Source organism: Pongo abelii, chromosome 10 (genome assembly GCF_028885655.2).
Source record: "Pongo abelii isolate AG06213 chromosome 10, NHGRI_mPonAbe1-v2.0_pri, whole genome shotgun sequence".
NCBI lineage: Eukaryota > Metazoa > Chordata > Mammalia > Primates > Hominidae > Pongo > Pongo abelii.
The window spans coordinates 33,531,140-33,552,669 of NC_071995.2; the positions used below are offsets into that span (position 1 = coordinate 33,531,140).

Consider the following 21,530-nt stretch of genomic DNA (forward strand, 5'->3'; position numbering starts at 1 on the left):
GTAATCCCAGCTCTTTGGGAGGCCAAGGTGGGAGGAACGTTTGAGCCCAGGGATTGGAGACCAGTCTGGTCAACATAAGAAAACCTCATCTCCACTAAGAATGAATAAATAAATAAATAAATAAATACTACTACTAATTAGCTGATTGTGGTGGCATGGGCCTGTAGTTCCAGCTAGTGGTGGGGCCGAGGCAGTAAGATCCCTTGAGCCCAGGAGATCGAGGCTGCAGTGAGCTGATAGGGCCACTGCACTCCAGCTTGGATCAGGGTGTGACCCGGTATCTAAAAACAAAAAAGCATTTCTTCAAGTTAGTATTTAGCTGGTGTTAAAAACAAAAACATGACTTGATAATTTAAAAGGACTCTAGGCTGGGCGCAGTGACTCAAGCCTGTAACCCAGAGCTTTGGGAGGCCAAGGCAGTAGGATTGCTTGAGCCCAACAGTTAGAGACCAGCCTGGGCAACACAGCGAGGCCTCATCTCTACAAAAACTACAAAAATTAGCCAGCAGTAGTGGCGCGCCCCTGTTGTCCCAGCTACTCAGGAGGCTGAGGCAGGAGAATCGCTTGAGACCAGAAGGTCGAGGTTGCAGTGAGCTATGATCACACCACTGCACTGCAGCCTTGGTGACAGAGCGAAACCCTGTCTCAAAACAAACAAAAGGACTGTAAAGTGCATTCCTAATGAAGTCCTGAATGGAGGGTCTGCTGCTCTTCTGGAAACCTTTGGATTGTTAACCTCTACCCCTCCTCTTTTATTTCCACACCTTATTTCATTTTCTGTCCTGATACTCCTGGCTAGATGTTTGGTTCAGTGGAGTAAGGACAGATTTCGGTGCGGAGACTCCAGCTCTGCAGTGCTATGTGACCCCACTGTAGGTTCAGCACCTTGATTTCCTTATCTGATATACTTACTCGGTAGTTTTAGGACATAAGATCAAGGGTTCAGCACAACGGCTTGAGACACATACGCGACCCTCAGAGTGAGGGTCTGCGAGAATGCAAGCACCCTGGACATGGTCCAGAGTAGCTGGACTTCTTCCCGAGTGCACTGCGTGGCCAGCAGGTGAGCGCGGCCCCCCGCCTCGCAGCACCCCGGGTGTGCGGCCGCAGGTGCGCGCCCGCGCTGCTCCCCTCGGCCAAAGGGCGAGGCAGTGGCGCGGCCGGGCGGGGCCGGCCAGAGCGAACCGGCTCCGGCTCCGGGGCCGCGCCCAGGGCGCTCCGCTGGGCACAGCAAGTTCTTGGCTGCTTCCCCGTCCGGAGGAGGCGGCGGCGGCGGCGGCGGCAACAGGATGAACCCTCCGCGCTCTCCTTCTCCCGCCCTTGGGGGCCTGCTGGCGATTGGCTCCAGAGAGGAAGGCGTGGAGGCAGCCCCGGCCTGGCAGCTGCCGTAGCGGCTTTGAGTGAGTGCGGGAGCTGCAGATACCGAGGCGCTGCGGCTGCCGCAGGAGAAGTCGGAGCCAAACTCTCCGCGACGCCGGGAGGGAGCGTCCCGGGAAGGAGAGGGAGAGGAGGCACTCGCTGAGGAGACGCCGCAGTAGAGGGCGCCTCCAGAGTCGCGCCGAACCTGGGCATGCAGGCGACGCCCCCCAGGGGCCGCTCGCGGCTGGACGGGAGCGGGAGGAGTCGCGGAGCGGCGGTCGAGCCCGGCAGGATGAGCGACGAGGGCGGCTCCAACTTCAGGCGGGTGGCGATCCGGCGGAAGTCCAACCCCTCCTACCTGCCGCCCGGGGTGCCCCGGCCCTGGAGCAGGCCCGCGTCGCACTTGGGACGTGTAGGGACGGCTGCCTTCAAGGGCCAGGTGCCCTCAGGCGCCACAGGTAAGCGCCTCGGGGCGCGAGGGAAGGGTGGCCCCGGCGCGTAGGTGCGGGTGAGGGGCGCTCCCAGCGCCCTGCAGGTGCGCCCTCTCGTCCCCCCCTGCGGAAGTAACTGGTTCGGGAGACTCGTTGTGGAAGGCTGCGCTCGGCCACCCACTCCCTTAGCTATGCTGTCCCTTCCCCCAGAGGACCTTGGGCAGGAACCCGCCTACCGCCGAGCTTGCCCTGGAGGTCACTTATCAGAAAATTCAGAAAGTAAAGGTAGAATTCTTTTTTTCTCTCTAACTTTTATTAGGAATTGAAAAGACCAGTTTTCTAGTTACTGAAGCTTAAACTGCTTCGCTAAATTCCTGCTTTGGGCAGCCGTGGTGGAGGCCTAATACGGTGAAGGGGAGGCTGGTGTCCGCCCTGGTCTGACAACCTGGGTGTGGTGAGCAACCTCCTTAGTGCCTGGGTTTTCTTAAAGGGACGCTTGACTCCCAGGCTGACTGTGAAAAGCGGCAAGGAAAGCTGTTCCTAACATCAGAAAACGGAATCATTATTGCTGTTTTCATGTTAATAGGTTCATATGTCAGTAATGCGGTGTTTTGATTTCTGAATTCTCATTGAATCTTAAAGAAGTCCTCAAGGTGATCTATTCAAGGCGATCTATTCAAGGCCACGTAATCTCCCCTGTCTTGTAAATGTGTTCTCTTCTCCCCAGGCGAGTTTGAAACTAGGGATTTCTTTTTTCTTTGATTTGCAAAACTTCTTTAAAATCCCCTCCCCTCCTTTATGCGGTAACCAGAGATGTCTGGTATGTAGACCAGCTTACGAGGCAAAACCTCATTTGAGCAGCAGAAATACAAATAATTCTAATTACTTTCACGCATTTCATTCTGATTAAGCAAATATGACGATTTAAATATGATAAATATTAGAGCTTTTAAACGTTCCCTTTTAGTCCTGGTTCTGAACTTGTAGTAGTCATAGAGCAGAAAAACATGATGAATTAAAAAGATATAACTACACTAGATAAGGGCAGAAATTGAGAGGTGAGAAAATATGTAAACAAGTAACTGAATTACCGTGCCTTCGGTCTTCATTTCCTCGTCTTCAAAATGAGGACACTAGTGAAACAGTGTCTAAACTCTCTTCCAGTCTTAGGTGTGATTCACTGAAATTAATGGGAGGGTGTTTTCTTCCTTATCAAATGAAAATGATTTGCTTTGGATCGAAGGTATTTAATGGGTTTTCAAGTTATTTAATGTACAGAATTTGTTAATCATCAACTGTTTTCAGTTGGAGGATAGTGGGCACCAAATTCCTTATTTTTGTGAGACGGAGTCTCACTCTGTCGCCCAAGCTGGAGTGCAGTGGCATGAACTCAGCGCACTGCAACCTCTGCCTCCCGGCTTCAAGCGATTCTCCTGCCTCAGCCTCCCAAGTAGCTGGGATTGCAAGCATGCGCCACCACGCCCAACTAATTTTTCTGTTTTTAGTAGAGACAGGGGTTTCACCATGTTGCCCAGGCTGGTCTCGAACTCCTGATCTCAAGTGATGCGCCCGCCTCAGCCTCCCAAAGTGCTGGGATTACAGATGTGAGCCACCACTCCCGGCCTCAAATTCTTTATTCTATCATTTTACTTAAAATCACCTGGCTAAATTACAAACCCATTGAGTAGGGGAAAAGAGGAAGTGCCCTCTTAGCAGTAAGGGTAAAAGGGAGTTGTGGCAGTCTACAAATCATTTCTATAAGGTGGCTCTGCTTTTTCTCTTTTCCATTCTTTTTTTTTTTTTGAGACGCAGTTTTGCTCTTGGCGTGCAGGCTGGAGTGCAGTGGCACAATCTCGGCTCACTGCAACCTCTGCCTCCTGGCTTCAAGATTCTCCTGTCTCAGCCTCCGGAGTAGCTGAGATTACAGGTGCCTGCCACCACGCACAGCTAATTTTTGTACTTTTTTTTTTTTTTTTGAGACGGAATCTGGCTCTGTCGCCCAGGCTGGAGTGCAGTGACGCAATCTCGGCTCACTGCAAGCTCCGCCTCCCGGGTTCACGCCATTCTCCTGCCTCAGCCTCCTGAGTAGCTGGGACTACAGGCGCCCGCCACTACGCCCGGCTAATTTTTTGTACTTTTAGTAGAGACGGAGTTTCACCATGTTGGCCAGGCATTTTTTTTTTTTTTTAAGACACGGGATTGCTTGGCACGGGGGCTCACGCCTGTAATCCCAGCACTTTGGGAGACCAAGGGGGAGGATTGCTTGAGCCCAGGAGTTTGAGACCAGCCTGGGAACATTTGAAAACCCCGTCTCTACAAAAAATGACCCCGTGTGGGCTGAAGTGGGAGGATCGCTTGAGCTCAGGAGGTGGAGGCTGCAGCGAGCCATGATTGTTTAACTGTATTCCAGCCTGGGCAACAGAGTGAGACCCTGTCTCAAAAAGAGAGAGAGAGGGAGAGAGAGAGAGATGGGAGGGGAGTCAGAGAGAGATGGGGTCTCACTGTGTTGCCCAGGCTAAGGCTAGAGTGCTGTGCCTATTCATAGGTACAATCGTAGCTCACTATAGCTTCGAACTCATGGGCTCAAAGCTATCCTTCTGCCTCAGTCTCTTAAGTAGATGGGACTACAGGCACACACCATTTTTTTTTTAATTCAAAGAAAACCCAGAGCAGTTTTTTTAAAATGGAGAACCTAGCACTACCTTTTCTAGGTGTGTTACATTGCCTCGATATTGTAAACCGGCTGAAACTCAAAATTCTTGTTGCTATTTTCAGGGTCGAAAAGTAATTATCTTAATAGATACAGCCATTCCCCTTACCATGGTAAAATCTGTAATATCTGTAGGTGAATGATCTAGTGTTTTGAGAAGTAGTCTCAAACTACTGGATGACCACACCCTGTTCAATTTGGGAAGGGTAAAAAATATTTTAGAAAGTGCTTTCTTCTTTGACTCAAATTTGCCTCCCTATTAGTTCAATAGTATCATTAGATAACTCTGTTCTTCCCCCTCATCAAAAAGTAAACCAGATTTAAGTTAACGAAAAGTGCCAGTTCATTCTATAGCACCTAGGAAAATATTTATATATGAAAACCACAAAATTTAAACGCATTACAAAGTAGGCATTACTCAATTGAAATGTCACTTTCCCTCTTAAAGAAGAAGGAACAAAAATTGAAAACTCAAGAACTTGGCAGAAAATTCCATTTAGCATTGTTATGTCATGTTCTGTGGTTATAAACCCTGCTGTTTTTAGAGTTCTATGCTTTTTGGCAAAAATAATAAAGTGTACCAACTGCATCCTTTATGTATTCCTGAATGTGAAGCTCCCCATTTAAGTGAAACAGAAAGGTGAAGCAGTTAAGACATAGGCTTTGGGGTTATATAGCACTCACGTTCTAGTCCCTCTTCCATAGCTAGCTGTGTGAATTGGACGGTCTCTTAATTTCTAAGTTTCTTCATCTGGACAATGGAGATAACAGTCCTTATAATTGGTGCACTCCTATAGTCCTAGCTACTTGGGAGGCTGAGGCAGGAGAATCACACTACAAGCCATGAGTTTGAGGATGAAGTATGCTACGTTTGCACCTGTGAATAGCTACTGCACTCCAGCCTGAGCAACGTAGCAACACTCCATCTTTTTTTTTTTTTGAGACTGAGTCTTACTCTGTCGCCAGGCTGGAGTGCAGTGGTGCAATCTTGGCTCACTGCAACCTCCGCCTTCTGGGCTCAAGCGATTCTCCTGCCTCACCCTCCCTAGTAGCTGGGACTACAGGCACACACCACCATGCCCAGCTAATTTTTGTATTTTTAGTAGAGATGGGGTTTCACCTTGTTGGCTAGGATGGTCTTGGTCTCTTGACCTTGTGATCCACCCGCCTCAACCTCCCAAAGTGCTGGGATTACAGGCGTGAGTCACTGTGCCCGGCCAAGATTCCATCTCTTAAACACACACACACACACACACACACACACACACACACACACACACACACACACACACACACACACACACACACACACACACACACACCCCCCCCCCCCCCCCCAAAAAAACAGTACTTAATAAGATTGCTGGCAGAATTAAGTAAAATGGTACAGGTTAATGTCTGGCACAAAGCAAACAGTATCATAACAAGGAGTCATTATTTTTACTCATCTCTGTGTCCCCAACAGTCTAGCACTAGTACTGGCATATAGGAGACACTCTATAGATACTTAAATAAATTAATGAATTAATGCTGTCCCCCTGTGATGTTCATAACAACTACTGTTCATTGAATGCCTTTCCTTTTCTTTTCTTTTTTTTTTTTTTTGAGACAGAGTTTCGCTCTTGTCGCCCAGGCTGGAGTGCAATGGCAAGATCTTGGCTCACTGCAACCTCCGCCCCCTGGGTTGCAGCAATTCTCCTGCCTCAGCCTCCCGAGTAGCTGGGATTACAGGTACCTGCCACCACGCCCGGCTAATTTTTGTACTTTTAATAGAGACAGGGTTTCACCACGTTGGCCAGGCTGGTCTCAAACTCCTGACCTCAGATAATCCACCCGCCTCGGCCTCCCAAAGTGCTGAGATTATAGGCTTGAGCCACTGCAACTGGCTATTGAATGCATTTCCTCTTCTTTTCTTTTTTTTTTGAGATGGAGTTTCACTCTTGTTGCCCAGGCTGGAGTGCAATGGCCTGATCTCGGCTCACGGCAACCTCCACCTCCCAGGTCCAAGCGATTCTCCTGCCTCAGCCTCCCGAGTAATTGGAATTACAGTCATGTGCCACCAAGCCCGGCTAATTTTGTAGTTTTAGTAGAGACGGGTTTCTCCATATTGGTCACGCTGGTCTCGAACTCCCAACCTCAGGTGATCCGCCCACTTCAGCCTCCCAAAAGTGATGGGATTATAGGCGTGAGCCACTGCGCCCGGCCTATTGAATGCATTTTCTACACTGAGAACTGTATTGTGGTACACACAAATATGCATGTGTGTAAATTTACAGCAATTTACTAAGTAGGTAACATTATGCTCATTTTACAACTGAAAATTTGAGACAGAGTTTTACTAACTGGCTTGGCATTATTAACTGGTAGTTGGTTAGCCAGGATTCAAACACAAGTATGTTTGGCATCAGAGGCAGTGCTCTTACCATATTCATAAGTAGCCTCTTTGGAAAATGAGTTGGCTTCTTTAGTCCTAGTCCTAAGCAAGTTGCTGGGAAGTGCTATGAGAGCGAAGAGGGTAAAAAACACCAAGTTGTCTTTAGGCATGGAGTGGGGGGAACATTTTGACTGTTGTGGCCCCATAAATTTAAAGATCTAGAAGTCATTTGGTTACCCTCTCTCAAAATGGTTTTTTTTTGGGATGGAGTCTCACACTGTTGCCCAGGCTAGAGTGCAGTGGTGCCATCTCAGCTACTGCAACCTCCGCCTCCCGGGTTCCAGCTATTCTCTTGCCTCAGCCTCCTGAGTGGCTGGGACTACAGGTGTGCGCCACCACGCCTGGCTAATTTTTGTATTTTTTAGTAGAGACGGGGTTTCACCATATTGGCCAGGTTGGTCTCAAACTCCTGACCTCGTGATCCGCCTGCTTCAGCTTCCCAAAGTGCTGGGGTGTGCTCACCTTTTTTTTTTTTTTTTTTTTTGAGACTGAGCCTCGCTCTATTGCCCAGGCTGGAATGCAGTGGCATGATCTTGGCTCACTGCAACTTCCGCCTCCCAGATTCAAGCAATTCTCCAGCCTCAGCCTCCCAATTAGCTGGGATTACAGGCGTCCGCCACCACACCTGGCTAATTTTTGTATTTTTGTAGAGATGGGGTTTCACCATGGTGGCCAGGCTGGTCTCCAACTCCTGACCTCAAGTGATCCTCCCACTTCAGCCTCCCAAAGTGCTGGGATTACAGGTGTGAGCCACTGTGCCCGGCCCAATGCTTCCTTTTATGGAACCTTAGTTCCAGGCCTCAGGTTCAGCTTTTTCCTGTTGTGAAAACCCAAGGCCAAAACTTCGGTCCCCTGCAAGGCTCTTAGTCCCCTAGGCTTTCAGGTTCCTGGCAATGGCTTTGCCTCTTGGGCAGCATAGTCTTACAAGTTAGTTACTTAAGTTAGTTACTTGTGTTTAAGTTTTGGGTTCTCTTTTTTTTTTTTTTTGCTTGCCTTTGGGCACCTCCTTTATTTTGTTATGAGCTCAGCAATGCATTTGTTGTATCTGAGTATTTGAATATCTGTTGTAATTTATTCAGCATCTGGGTGCTTTGTGGTGAGGGACTTTTCACATTATTTACTTGGTAAACTTTCTATGTAAGTACAGTTGTTTTTTTTTTCTGGTACTCACCATGGCTGGAATGCTCACATTTTCAACATATACCCCAGTATCCTGAGAACTTCTAGAGTACTAATTTCATCTTTGGGGAAGAGGGATAGAAATTTTGGTGAGAGCAATACAAAAAAGTACTATTGATTGAATTCTGGCACTGAACCAGGACTATGTGTATGTTACCTCTAGTTCTTATAACAACCCTGAAAAAATAGGTGGTATTATTACAATTTTAGGGAAGGAAAAAACAAAGTTTCAGGAAGTCCTATTGCAATGCCCTGCACCTAGTAAATTTCAGAGGCAGGATTCAGACTTATGTCACTGGCTTCAGTGCTTGCATGCCTGTTAACACCTGTTCTTAAGGTTTTCCAGGGCTTTGAGTGGCCCAATGTAAAGCAATAACCATAGGTCATTTGCATTCATGTGTTAGAGCTAATGTTATTTGTAACATTAAAAAATCTATATTATATTTTTAAATAAAAGTATCTTTAGTATTATTAGAATCATACAATGTTCTAAACAAGTAAAGATTTACACTAAAATGATGGATGGTGTGCATGTGCATGAATATCATTAATGCTTCTTAGAAGCTCCTTAAAGATAGGCTCTGAAATTGGAACCAGGAAAGGTTTCTTAGAAGTATTTCCTTCCAAGAACAGTTTATTTATTTTTATTTTTTATTTTTTATTTTTTTGAGACAGAGTCTGGCTCTGTCGCCCAGGCTGGAGTGCAGTGGCGCAATCTCGGCTCACTGCCAGCTCCGCCTCCCGGGTTCACGCCATTCTCCTGCCTCAGCCTCCAGAGTAGCTGGGACTACAGTTGCCCGCCACCACGCCTGGCTAATTTTTTTGTATTTTTAGTAGAGACGGGGTTTCACCGTGTTAGCTAGGATGGTCTCGATCTCCTGACCTTGTGATCCGCCCGCCTCAGCCTCCCAAAGTGCTGGGATTACAGGCGTGAGCCACCGAGCCCGGCTCCAAGAACAGTTTAAAGAGCAGTCAGTGGTTTTTTTTTTTTTTTTTTTTTTTTTTAAGAAGGAGTTTCACTCTTGTTGCCCAGGCTGCAGTGCAGTGGAGCAAACTCGGCTCACCACAACCTCCGCCTCCCGGGTTCAAGCAATTCTCTTGCCTCAGCCTCCCAAGTAGCTGGGATTACAGGCAAGCGTCAATATGCCTGGCTAATTTTGTATTTTTAGTAGAGATGGGGTTTCTCCAAGTTGGTCAGGCTGGTCTCGAACTCCCGACCTCAGGTGATCCACCCGCCTTGGCCTCCCAAAGTGCTGGGATTACAGGCGTGAGCCACTGCGCCCGGCCTAGTCAGTGGTCTTTTAATGGATAGCCATGTAAACTTGTGGACCTAAGAACATTGAGAGACTCTTACTCCACAGTCACCTGCTTGCTTGCATTCCTTTTCTCTGCTGAAGGAAATCTAGGTTCATGGTTTTAACTGGTAACAGAGAAGAGGAACTGGAACTTGTTGAGGGAATGGGAACTTGATTGGGGGTCTGCCTAAGGTCACCTGCTGTTGGAGTCAGTCCTTTTATAGGGAGATAACATACATATAGTTCTGGTTCAGAACCAGAATTCAATCAATAGTACTTACTTGTATTGCTCTTACTCAAATCTCTTTTTTTTCAAATACGCATTTGCTGGAAAATTGATTGAAAAAGGATTAGAACATGATGCATTTATTTTTTATTTTATTTTATTTTTTGAGACGGAGTTTTGCTCTTGTTGCCCAGGCTGGAGTGCAATGGCGTGATCTTGACTCACTGCAACCTCCGCCTCCTGGGTTCAAGTGATTCTCCTGCCTCACCCTCCTGAGTAGCTGGGATTACCGGCATGTGCCACCACGCCTGGCTAATTTTGTATTTTTAGTAAAGACAGGTTATCTCCTTGTTGGTAGGCTGGTCTCGAACTCCCGACCTCAGGTGATCCGCCTGCCTCGGCCTCCCAAAGTGTTGGGATTACAGGTGTGAGCCACTGTGCCCAGCCTACATGATGCATTTAAATATATGGATGTGGGGCCGGGCACAGTGGCTCATGCGTGTAATTCCAGCACTTTGGGAGGCAGAAGCAGGTGGATCACTTGAGGTCAGGAGTTTGAGACCAGCCTGGCCAACATAGTGAAACCCTGTCTCTACTAAAAATACAAAATTAGCCAGGCGTGGTGGTGGGCGCCTGTAATCCCAGCTACTTGGAAGGCTGAGGCAGGAAAATCGCTTGAACCCAGGAAGCAGAGTTTGCAGTGAGCTGAGATTGTGTCACTGCACTCCAGCCTGGGTGACAGAGCTAGACTCCATCTCAAAAAAATTAAAAAAAAAATAAAGAAAAAATTTATGCATGTGAAATGTGGTGAGAGATTCAGTAGGTTTGGACAGGAGCTTATGGATCTGCATTTTTAATAAGTATATTAGATAATTCTGATGATCTGCTTGGCTTCCAAATGCCATTCTACCAGCTGTATCAGAATTACTTGGGATTGCTAATTAAAAATCTCTAGCCACACCCTTGACATAGAGACTCAGAATCTGAGGGTTAGGGTTAGAGAGGCTGTTTTTGTTTGTTTTTTATTTTTTTGAGACAGAGTCTTGCTCTGTCACCCAGGCATGATCTCAGCTCACTGCAACCTCCACCTCCCAGGTTCAAGCAATTCTCTGCCTCAGCCTCCCAAGTAGCTGGTATTATAGGCACCTGCCACCATGCCCAGCTAATTTTTGTATTTTTAGTAGAGATGGGGTTTCACCATCTTGGCCAGGCTGGTCTTGAACTCCTGACCTCGTGATCCACCCGCCTCAGCCTCCCAAAGTGTTGGGATTACAGGCGTGAGCCACCACGCCTGGCCAAGAAGCTGTATTTTTTTTTTTTTTTTGAGACAGACTCTCACTCTTGTTCCCCAGGTTGGAGTGCAATGGCACGATCTCAGCTCACTGCAACCTCCCCTCCCGGGTTCAAATGATTCTCCTGCCTCAGCCTTCCGAGTAGCTGGGATTACAGGCACCTACCACTACGCCCAGCTAATTTTTGTACTTTTAGTAGAGACGGGGTTTCACCATGTTGGCTAGGCTGGTCTCGAACTCCTGACCTTAGGTGATCCACCTGCCTTGGCCTCCCAAAGTGCTGGGATTACAGGCGTGAGCCACCACACCTGGCCAAGAAGCTGTATTTTTAACAAGTGCCCAGACGATCCTGATGTACAACGAGGTTTATAAGCTTCTGTGCATTCCCAAACATGGGTAAACCCCACTTTGGTCCTGAGGACAGGTGGCCAAGATTTGCAGGAATAAGACAAGGAATGCTATAGATTGTCCCTCAATACATAATCTGGGCCCTCTGTACTTTCTGGGATACTTTTTGCTCATTTCTGTTTGACTCCTCATTGCACTTTTTGTATCTGTTACAGGTCTTTCCTACTTTGTTCTTTTGTCTCAACTCCACCCTCTCCCTCTTGAAGTAGACCTGAATTTGTGCTGATACACAATTTTTATCAGACTGGGGTATCTGAGGTGAGCTCAACCGACCTGTCACTTCAGACTTGGTTTATAGTCTCCTTTATTGCAGCCCTCTGCTTTTCCTAATCTGGCAGATAAACCCAGTCCTCCGAGACATTTCTCCTCTGTTACCTTCCATGGTTTGCCCCTTTACTCTCATTTATAGGCTATTTTTTCCCCTCCCCACCCCCAATGAGGTAATCCTAGACTTTATTTATTTATTTATTTATTTATTTATTTATTTATTTATTTATTTTTGATAAAGAGCCTTGCTTTGTCGCCCAGGCTGGAGTGCGATGGCGCCATCTTGGCTCACTGCAACTTTTACCTCCCAGGTTCAAACGATTCCCCTGCCTCAGCCTCCTCAGTAGCTGGGATTACAGGCCACACCATCATGTCTAGCCAATTTTTTTTTTTTTTGAGACAGAGTTTCGCTCTTGTTGCCCAAGCTGGAATGCAATGGTGCAATCTCGGCTCACTGCAATCTCTGCCTCCCGAGTTCAAGCAATTCTCCTGCCTCAGCCTCCCGAGTAGCTGGGATTACAGGCATGTGCCACCATACCCGGCTAATTCTGTATTTTTAGTAGAGACGGGGTTTCCCCATGTTGGTCAGGCTGGTCTTTAACTCTCAACCTCAGGTGATCCGCCCACCACGGCCTCCCATAGTGCTGGGTTTACAGGTGTGAGCCACCGCACCTAGCCTAATTTTTGTATTTTTAATAGAGATGGGGTTTCGCCTTGTTGGCCAGACTAGTTTTGAATTCCTAGCTTCAAGTGATCCACCTGCCTCGACCTCACCATCCTAGACTTTAAACCTTGAAATTTTCTAGAGCTGCCTCCCAGTGACTTTCTTAACTTACTGTGTGGAGCTGCCTTGCTGCCCTCACTTCTTCATCTTCCTCACCCCGTCCTCACCACTTTCTTGTCTTCTTTTGGACTGGCTTGTGTTTACAACATTGGATTAGCAGTTGTAAGGTCAGCAATGAATTCCCAAATAGCATTCAGCGCCTATTTTCAGCCCTTGTTAATTTTTCTTTGACATTTGTACCTTTTTAAAGCTCTTTTCTTGGTTCTGATGACCTGAGATATCCTGATTTTCTTAACTCATTGGGTCTTCAACTTTCTTCCTCTGGCTTTGCCATTTTCTCCTTTCTCCTCTTGTCTTCATTGGGGGTCCCATCTGCCCTCTGGGAGGGTTCAGCAGAGGGTATCTATAGCTACTCCGCGTTTTCAAGGGCCTGCTTAATGAATATAAATGCCCCAAGGGCACCAAGTCACAATTTCTTTTTACATTGCAATCCAGCCCCTTCTCCTGACTTTCCTTGGCAATTTTACTAATCTTGCTCTTGTTTGGCTTCAAATTTTGTTTTAAAGTGGAATCTACCTGCCACCCAATGAGCTACCAGTTCTTATCAGTTTTCCTTCATTTCACATTGAATGTTTTTGCCTTATTTCAGTTCTTATCAGTTTTCCTTCATTTCACATTGAATGTTTTTGCCTTATTTTTGGCGTATTTCTCAACAATAGTGTTGCTATTCATTCTACATAACTCTTTCCTCCCCCCAGTAATTTTTCTTTTCTTTTTTTTTTTTTTGAGTTGAAGTCTCACTCTTGTCCCCCAAGGTGGATTGCAATGGTGCAATCTCGGCTCACTGCAACCTCTGCCTCCCAGGTTCAAGTGATTCTCCTGCCTCAGCCTCCCAAGTAGCTAGGACTACAGGCGCCTGCCACCACACCTGGTTAATTTTTATATTTTTAGTAGAGATGGGGTTTCACTATGTTGGCCAGGCTGGTCTCAAACTCCTGACCTCAGGTGATCCGCCTGCCTCGGCTTTCCAAAGTGCTGGGATTACAGGTGTAAGCCACTGCACCCAGCCTCCCCCCAGTAATTTTTCTTAAATCTGAGTATGAATCATATCTTTGCCATAGTCAAAAACCTTCCATGTCTCCCCAGCTGCCTGTTACTGATATCTGTGATGGGATCCAGAAATAATCGCCTTAGTGATTGTTGGTTAAACCTTACCAGTAACCCCTGGAATAGGTATATCTTTTAAAATCCACACAAATATTTAGTCTTATTTGAACTATGAAAGCTAGACTAGTCATGCATTGATCACACTTTAGAAGTTGTGTGTATGTTTGTTTTCAGGAATATATTTGGCATCATTCGGTCCAGTCGCAGTAGCTCACATCTGTAAAACCAGCAGTTTGGGTGGCCACATCGGGAGGATTGCTTGAGTTTAGGAGTTCAAAATCAGCCTGGGTAACGTAGTGAAACCTTGTCTTGTCTCTCAAAAAAAAAAAAAAGTCAAGAAATTTGCCAGTATGGACCGGGTGCAGTGGCTCACGCCTATAATCCCAGCACTTTGGGAGGCCGAAGCGGGTGGATCACGAGGTCAGGAGATTGAGACCATCCTGATTAACACGGTGAAATCCCACCTCTACTAAAAATACAAAAAATTAGCCGGGTGTGGTGGCAGGCGCCTATAGTCCCAGCTACTCGGGAGGCTGAGGCAGGAGAATGGTGTGAACCCGGGAGGCGGAGCTTGCAGTGAGCCAAGATTGTGCCACTGCACTCCAGCCTGGGTGACACAGCGAGATTCTGTCTCAAAAAAAAAAAAAAAATTTGCCAGTATGGCCTGTAGTCTTAGCTACTCAGCAGGGAGCGGTGGGAGGATTGCTGAACTCCCAAAGGGCGAGTCTGAGGCTGCAGTGACCTATGATCACACCACTGTATTCCAGCCTGGGCAATGGAATGAGACTGTGTCTCAAAAAGAAAAAAAAAAAGAAATTGGCATCATTTGCAGGGCATTGTCTTGAATTTGTCATCTGTTCTTGAATTGCAGTTGACAGTGTAGGCATTAGCACCAGCAAGTGTTCTGGGAGCCTACAGTCAACTTTGTATTATTGCCTCACTTAAGCGAGAATCAGTTGCTGTGCCCCTCACACATGCACATCCATTCATTGGAATTAAACTGTCAGCCTTCATCAACTGCAGTGTCTGTGGAAACCAGGGAGCTACCACAGTTCTGGGAACCGCACTGAGCCTCAGTGCAACTTTGAACAAAATGCCAAATGTCCACTCTGCTCTGCAAGGCTGGGGTTGTCCCCTGGAGCCTCTGACAGGGTTTTGTTTTAGGCCACATGTTAATAATAGTCTTAAAAAGCACAATGACTTTACAATGAACTCTTTTTTTTTTTTTTCGAGATAGAGTCTCACTCTGTCGCCCAGGCTGGAGTGCAGTGGTGAGATCTCTGATCGCTGCAGCCTCCGCCTCCCAGGTTCAAGCCATTCTCCTGCCTCAGCCTTCCGGGTAGGTAGGATTACAGGCATGCGCCACTACGCCCGGCTAATTTTTGTATTTTTAGTAGAGACGAGGTTTCACCAGGTTGGCCAGACTGGTCTCGAACTCCTGACCTCAGTCAATCCACCCGGCTCAGCCTCCCAAAGTGCTAGGATTACAGGCATGAGCCACTGCGCCCGGCCGCTTATTTGTATTTTTAAAACATATGGGTGGGGCGCGGTGGCTCAAGCCTGTAATCCCAGCACTTTGGGAGGCCGAGGCGGACGGATCACGAGGTCAGGAGTTGAGACCAGCCTGACCAACATGGTGAAACCCCCTCTCTACTAAAAATACAAAAATTAGCCAGGCGTGGTGGCACACGCCTGTAATCCCAGCTACACAGGATGCTGAGGCAGGAGAATTGCTTGAACCCGGGAGGCGGAGGTTGCGGTGAGCCGAGATCGCGCCGCTGCACTCCAGCCTGGGCGACAGAGCGAGACTCAGTCTCACAACAGCAACAACACGAGAAACACATGCTAGGAGGTGAAAAGTCAGCATGTGGAACCATATAAATTATAAGATACCCCAAACTGAAGAATACTGAGGGGTCATTGCTTACCATTTCAAGTACAATGCGGTATAAAAATCAACTCAAAAAGGCATGCTGGTTGAGTGCAGTGGCTTATGCATGTAATCCCAGCACTTTGGGAGGCGAAGGTGGGCATTATTACCTGAGGTCAGGAGTTCTAGACAAGCCTGACCAACATGGTGAAATCCTGTCTTTACTAAAAGTACAAAAATTCACAGGGTGTGGTGGCGGGCGCCTGCAGTCCCAGCTACTCGGGAGGCTGAGGCAGGAGAATCTCTTGAACCCAGGAGGTGGAGGTTGCAGTGAACTGAGATTGTGCCACTGAACTCCAGACTGGGCGACAGAGCGAGACTCCATCTCAAAAGAAAAAAAAAAAAGGCACATAGAGAAAAAGCATACAGATTTATTAACGTGCACACGTGAGAATCACAGAATGATTGCCCAGTATCCCAATGAGGCCCAAATACTTACATAATCTTATTTCAGAAGGGAAGAGGAGATAGGGAATGTTGGTATTCTGCTGAGTAATAATTGATTACTGTGGAGAATGAATGGATGAGGGAACAGAGATTGACGTGTAAATGATTCTGTTTGGAAATGGAGTGATCCCGAGAGCCAGACGTTATTTTGTAGAAAGGTCTGATTAGGTCTGGTTACATTCTTGGTCATCTTTTCTGCAGTGGATAGTGAGATAATGGAGAGAAGGAAAAAGTATTGTTTTTTTTGGGTCTATCTGGTGTTTATGTAGACAGAGGAAAAATCTATTCCTAATACCTGTTGATTTCTAAGGGCTTTTAATTAAAAATACTCATTATCTCAGGAGGCCATGTTTTGGGGTGGAAATTCCTTGTGCTCCTTCAATTGGAAGTTATGAAATTGTTATAGGCTAGGTATGGTGGCCCACACCTGTGTTCCAGCACTTTGGGAGGCCTAGGTGGAAGGATTGCTTGAACCCAGAAGTTCAGGACCGGGCTGGGCAATAGGGAGTCCCCTTTTTGTTTTGTTGTTGTTGTTGTTGTTTTGAGATGGAGTCTTGCTCTGTCACCAGGCTGGAGTGCATTGGCGCGATGTTGGCTCACTGCAACCTCCGCCTCCTGGGTTCAAGCGATCCTCCTGCCTCAGTCTCCACCACACCCATCTAATTTTTTGTATTTTTAGTAGAGACGAGGTTTCACCATGTTGGCCAGGATGGTCTCAATCTCTCGACCTCGTGATCTGCCTGCCTTAGCCTCCTAAAGTTCTGGGATTACAGGCATGAGCCACCGCGCCTGTCCAGAGACCCATTTTCTAAAAATGTTTTTTTTTTTTTTTTTTTTTTTTTTTAATTAGCCAGCCATGGTGGTGCATGCCTGTGGTCCCAACTACTCAGGGGACTGAAGTGGGAGGATTGCTTGAGTTTGGGAAGTCAAGGCTGCAGTGGAGCCATAATTGCGCCACTGCACTCCAGCCTGGGTGACAGAGTAAGACTCTGTCTCCAAAAAAAAAATTTTTTTTAATTATAGCCAATTTGATTAAAAATAATTACCAGCAGGGTGGGGGCTAGGGGAGGGATAGCTTTAGGAGAAATAACTAACGTAGATGATGGGTTGATATGTGCAGCAAACCACCATAGCACGTGTATACCTTTGTAACAAACCTGCACGTTATGCACGTGTATCCCAGAACTTAAAGTATATATAAAAAAAATTACCAAAAACCTATTTATAGAAAAAAAAAGCTTTTAACAAAATGATCTTCGTTTACTCTGCAGAAAGTTGACTAACATGTAACATTTACGTGCTGTGTAAATTATGCTGTCATATTAATGTGCTGTGTAAATTATGCTGTCATATTAATGACTTACCAGTATGTTAGCAGTATTGGTAATTTTCATCCTAGAAGGGGGAGTATAATGCATAATTTTAATACCACTGTTGTGTCTAAGAGAAGCGTTCAGAGGAAGGCACACTTTGGACTGCGCTGCATGCATCTTTGGGGAAAACTGAACATGTAATTTGTGCCCTCAAGGTCATCTGGGAGCTTGTGTGTACTGGCTTATGCATCTGGTGGGAGCAGCAGCCTGCTGACACAATCTGGAAGTCTCCCTAAAATGTATAAAACCAAGTTATAATCCAACCACCTTGGGCATGCTTTCTCAGGACCTCTGGAGACTGTGCTTCGGGCCATGGTCACTTATGTTTGGCTCAGAATAAACCTTAAATATTTTACAGAATTTGCTTTTTTTGTCAACAGGATTGAAGGCAATTGTATTCTTTGGGGGTCCAGTTTCTAGGTGGATGAAGGAACTACAGAGAATAGCCTCATCCTGTACTTTTGGAGAGAAAGATAATTGAGAGATAGGGCAGCGAAGGTCAGAGAGCCTTGAGGATACTTTTTTTTTTTTTTTGAGACAGAGTCTTGCTCTGTCACCAGGCTGGAGTGCAATGGCATGATCTCGGCTCACTGCAACCTCCGCTTCCCGGGTTCAAGGGATTCTCCTGCCTCAGCCTCCTGAGTAGCTGGGATTACAGGCGCCCAGCAGCACACCCAGCTCATTTTTATATTTTTAGTAGAGATGGTGTTTCACCATGTTAACCAAGCTGGTCTCAAATTCCTGACCTCAGGTGATCCACCTGCCTCGACCTCCCAAAGTGTTGGGATTACAGGCGTGAGCCACCGCACCCAGCCTACTTCTTTTTTTAAAAAAAAATATTTATTTATTTTTGTGGGTATAGAGTTGGTGTGTATATTTATGGGGTATATGAGATGCTTTGTTACAGGCATGCAACAGGTAATAATCACATCATGGAAAATGGGGTAACCATCCTGTGAAGCACTCATCCTTGTGTTACAATCCAATTACACTCTTTTAGTTATAAAATGTCCAATTAAATTATTGACTATAGTCACCCTGTTGTGCTATCAAATACTAAGTCTTATTTATTCTTTCTATTTTTTTTTTTGTACTCATTAATCATCCCCATTTCTCCTCCTCCCCAGCTGCACTTCCCAGCCTCTGGTAATCATTCTTCTACTATCTCCATGAGTTCAGTTGTTTTGATTTTTTTAGCACCCACAAATAAGTGAGAACATGCAAAGTTTGTCTTTCTGTGACTGACCTATTTCACTTAGCATAATGACTTCTGGTTCCATCCATGCTGTTGCAAATGATATTTCTTGATATTTTGTATTTTATTCATTTCAAATGTATTTATTTCTGCTCTGATCTTTATTGTTTGTTCTAATTTTGGGTTTGGTTTGCTCTTGCTCTTCTAGTTCTTTAAGATGCAAGTTAGGTTATTTATTTGAAGTTTTTCTTCTTTTTGATGTAGGCACTCATAGATATAAATTTCCTTCTTAGTACTGCTTTCACTGTATCTCATAGATTTTGGTAGTTGTGTTTCCATTATTATTGTTTCAATAAATTTTTCAGTTTCCTTCGTAATGTTTTCATTGACCCACTGTTCATTCAGGAGCATGTTATTTAATTTCCATGCATTTGTGTATGCTCCAAAATTCCTCTTATTATTTATTTGTAGCTTTATTTTGTTGTGGTCAGAGAAGATGCTTGCTATTATTTCAGTTTTTTTGAACGTTTTAAGACTTGTTTTGTGACCTAACATGTCATCTGTCCTTGAGGATGATCCATATGCTCAGGAGGATGTTCTGTAGCCATTGGATGAAATGTTTCATAAATACTTATTAGGTTCATATGTTCTATTCTGCAGATTAAATCTGATATTTCCTTGTTTATTTTCTGTCTAGAAGATCTGTCCAATGCTGAAAGTAGGATTTAGATGTCTCCAGCTATTACTGTATTGGAATCTGTCTCTTTCTCTCTCTCTCTTTTTTTTTTTTTTTTTTTTTTTTGAGACAGAGTCTCCCTCTGTTGCCCAGGCTGGAGTGCTGTGGCACAATCTCGCCTCACTGCAAGCTCCGTCTCCTGGGTTCACGCCATTCTCCTGCCTCAGCCTCCCGAGTAGCTGGGACTACAGGCACCTGCCACCACACCCGGCTAATTTATTGTATTTTTAGTAGAGACGGGATTTCACCGTGTTAGCCAGGATTGTCTTGATCTCCTGACCTCGTGATCTGCCCGCCTTGGCCTCCCAAAGTGCTGGGATTACAGGCATAAGCCACCATGCCCGGCCTCTTTCTTTAGCTCTTAATAATATTTCCTTTATATCTGGGTGTTACATCCTCTTGCTGAATGGACCCCTTTATCATTATATAGTGATGTTATATGTGTTTTCTTACAGTTTTTCTCTTGAAACCTGTTTCATCTAAGTATCCACATAACAATTAGTATTCAGCTTGCAAATAGTATCTCGTAACCCATTATTTTAAATGGATGACAACACTGAATTGCAGAAATAAACAAGCAAAAAAGAAAATGAATAAAACTATACACTTTAACTTTCTCCTCCCCTTTTAACTTTTGTTTCTTTTTATGTCTTATTGCACTGTCTATGTCTTGAAAAGTTGTAGTTATTATTTCTGATTGGTTCATGGTTTAGTCTTTCTACTTAAGAGTATTTCACACACCAAAAATTGCCATGTTATATTCCTGTTTTTCTGTGTGCCATTACCAGTGAGTTTTGTACCTTCAGATGATTTCTTATTGCTCATTAACGTCCTTTTCTTTTTCTTTTTTTTTGAGATGGAGTCTTGCTCTGTCACCCAGGTTGGAGTGCAATGGCACGATCTCGGCTCACTGCAACCTCCGCCTCCCGGGTTCAAGCAATTCTCCTGCCTCAGCCTCCTGAGTAGCTGGGACTACAGGCGCATGCCACCACATCTGGCTAATTTTTGTATTTTTAGTAGAGATGAGGTTTCATCATGTTGGTCAGGCTGGTCTTGAACTCCTGACCTCGTGATCCTCCCGCCTCGGCCTCCCAAAGTGCTGGGATTACGGGCGTGAGCCACTGCGCCTGGCCTAACGTCCTTTTCTTTCTGATTGAAGTACCATTTAGCATTTTTTGTAGGACAGGTCTGGTGTTGATAAAATCTCTCAGCTTTTGTTTGTCTGGGAAAGTCTTTATTTCTCCTTCATGCTTAAAGGATATTTTTGCTGGATACACTATTGTAGGGTAAATTTTTTTTTCTTCCCCACTTTAAATATGTCATGTCACTCTCTCCTGGCCTGTAAGGTTTCCACTGAAAAGTGCTAGATGTATTGGAGCTCCATTATATGTTATTTATTTATTTATTTTCTGAGACAGAGTCTCACTCTGTCACCCAGGCTGGAGTACAATGATGCGATCTTGGCTCACTGCAACCTCCGCCTCTCAGGTTAAAGTGATTCTTATGCCTCAGCCTCCTGAGTATCTGGGATTACAGGTGCATGTCACCATGTCTGGCTAATTTTTGTATTTTTAGTAGAGATAGGATTTCCCCATGTTGACCAGGCTGGTCTCCAACGCCAGGCTCACTAATTCTTTCTTCTGCTTGATCTGTTCTGCTAATAAGAGACTCTGATGCATTCTTCAGTATGCCAATTCCATTTTTAGTTTCTGCATACTTCTTTTTAGTTATTTCAGTCTCTTTGTTACATTTATCTGATAGAATTATCAATTCCTTCTCTGTGTTATCTTCAATTTCTTTGAGTTTCCTTACCACAGCTCTTTTGAATTCTCTGTCTGAAAGGTCACATATCTCTGTTTTTTCCAGGAATGGTCCCTGGTGCCTTAGTTCTTTTTTTTTTTTTTTTGAGACAGAGTCTCGCTCTGTCGCCCAGGCTGGAGTACAGTGGCACAATCTCGGCTCACTGCAAGCTCCGCCTCCTGGGTTCACGCCATTCTCCTGCCTCAGCCTCCCGAGTAGCTGGGACTACAGGTGCCTGCCACCATGCCTGGCTAATTTTTTGTATTTTTAGTAGAGACGGGGTTTCGCTGTGTTAGCCAGGATGGTCTCAATCTCCTGACCTTGTGATCCGCCTGCCTCTGCCTCCCAAAGTGCTGGGATTACAGGTGTGAGCCACCACACCCGGCCCTGGTGCCTTAGTTCTTTGGGCGAGGTCATGTTGTCCTGGATGGTCTTCATCCTTGCAGATATTTGTCTATATCTGGGCGTTGAAGAGTTAGGTATTTATTGTAGTCTTC

The 21,530-nt window shown here is 45.6% G+C and overlaps 1 protein-coding gene across 3 annotated transcripts in view; it reads left to right on the top strand.

Annotated features, from left to right (window-relative positions):
• Positions 1 to 1,181: 1,181 nt before the first annotated feature.
• The window catches only part of FGD4 (FYVE, RhoGEF and PH domain containing 4), a 242,504-nt gene continuing 222,155 nt past the window's right edge, over positions 1,182 to 21,530 (top strand). For 2 of the 3 annotated variants that reach the window (XM_063711597.1, XM_063711598.1), the window contains exon 1: positions 1,697 to 1,817. Coding sequence is in view for 1 of the 3 variants with exons in the window: in XM_009247598.4 (XP_009245873.2) it covers positions 1,571 to 1,817 (247 nt within the window). In the remaining 2 variants the exon portion in view is untranslated. Of the gene's footprint in view, positions 1,818 to 21,530 lie in introns of all 3 variants that reach the window. The other variant, XM_009247598.4, reaches the window with a different exon arrangement.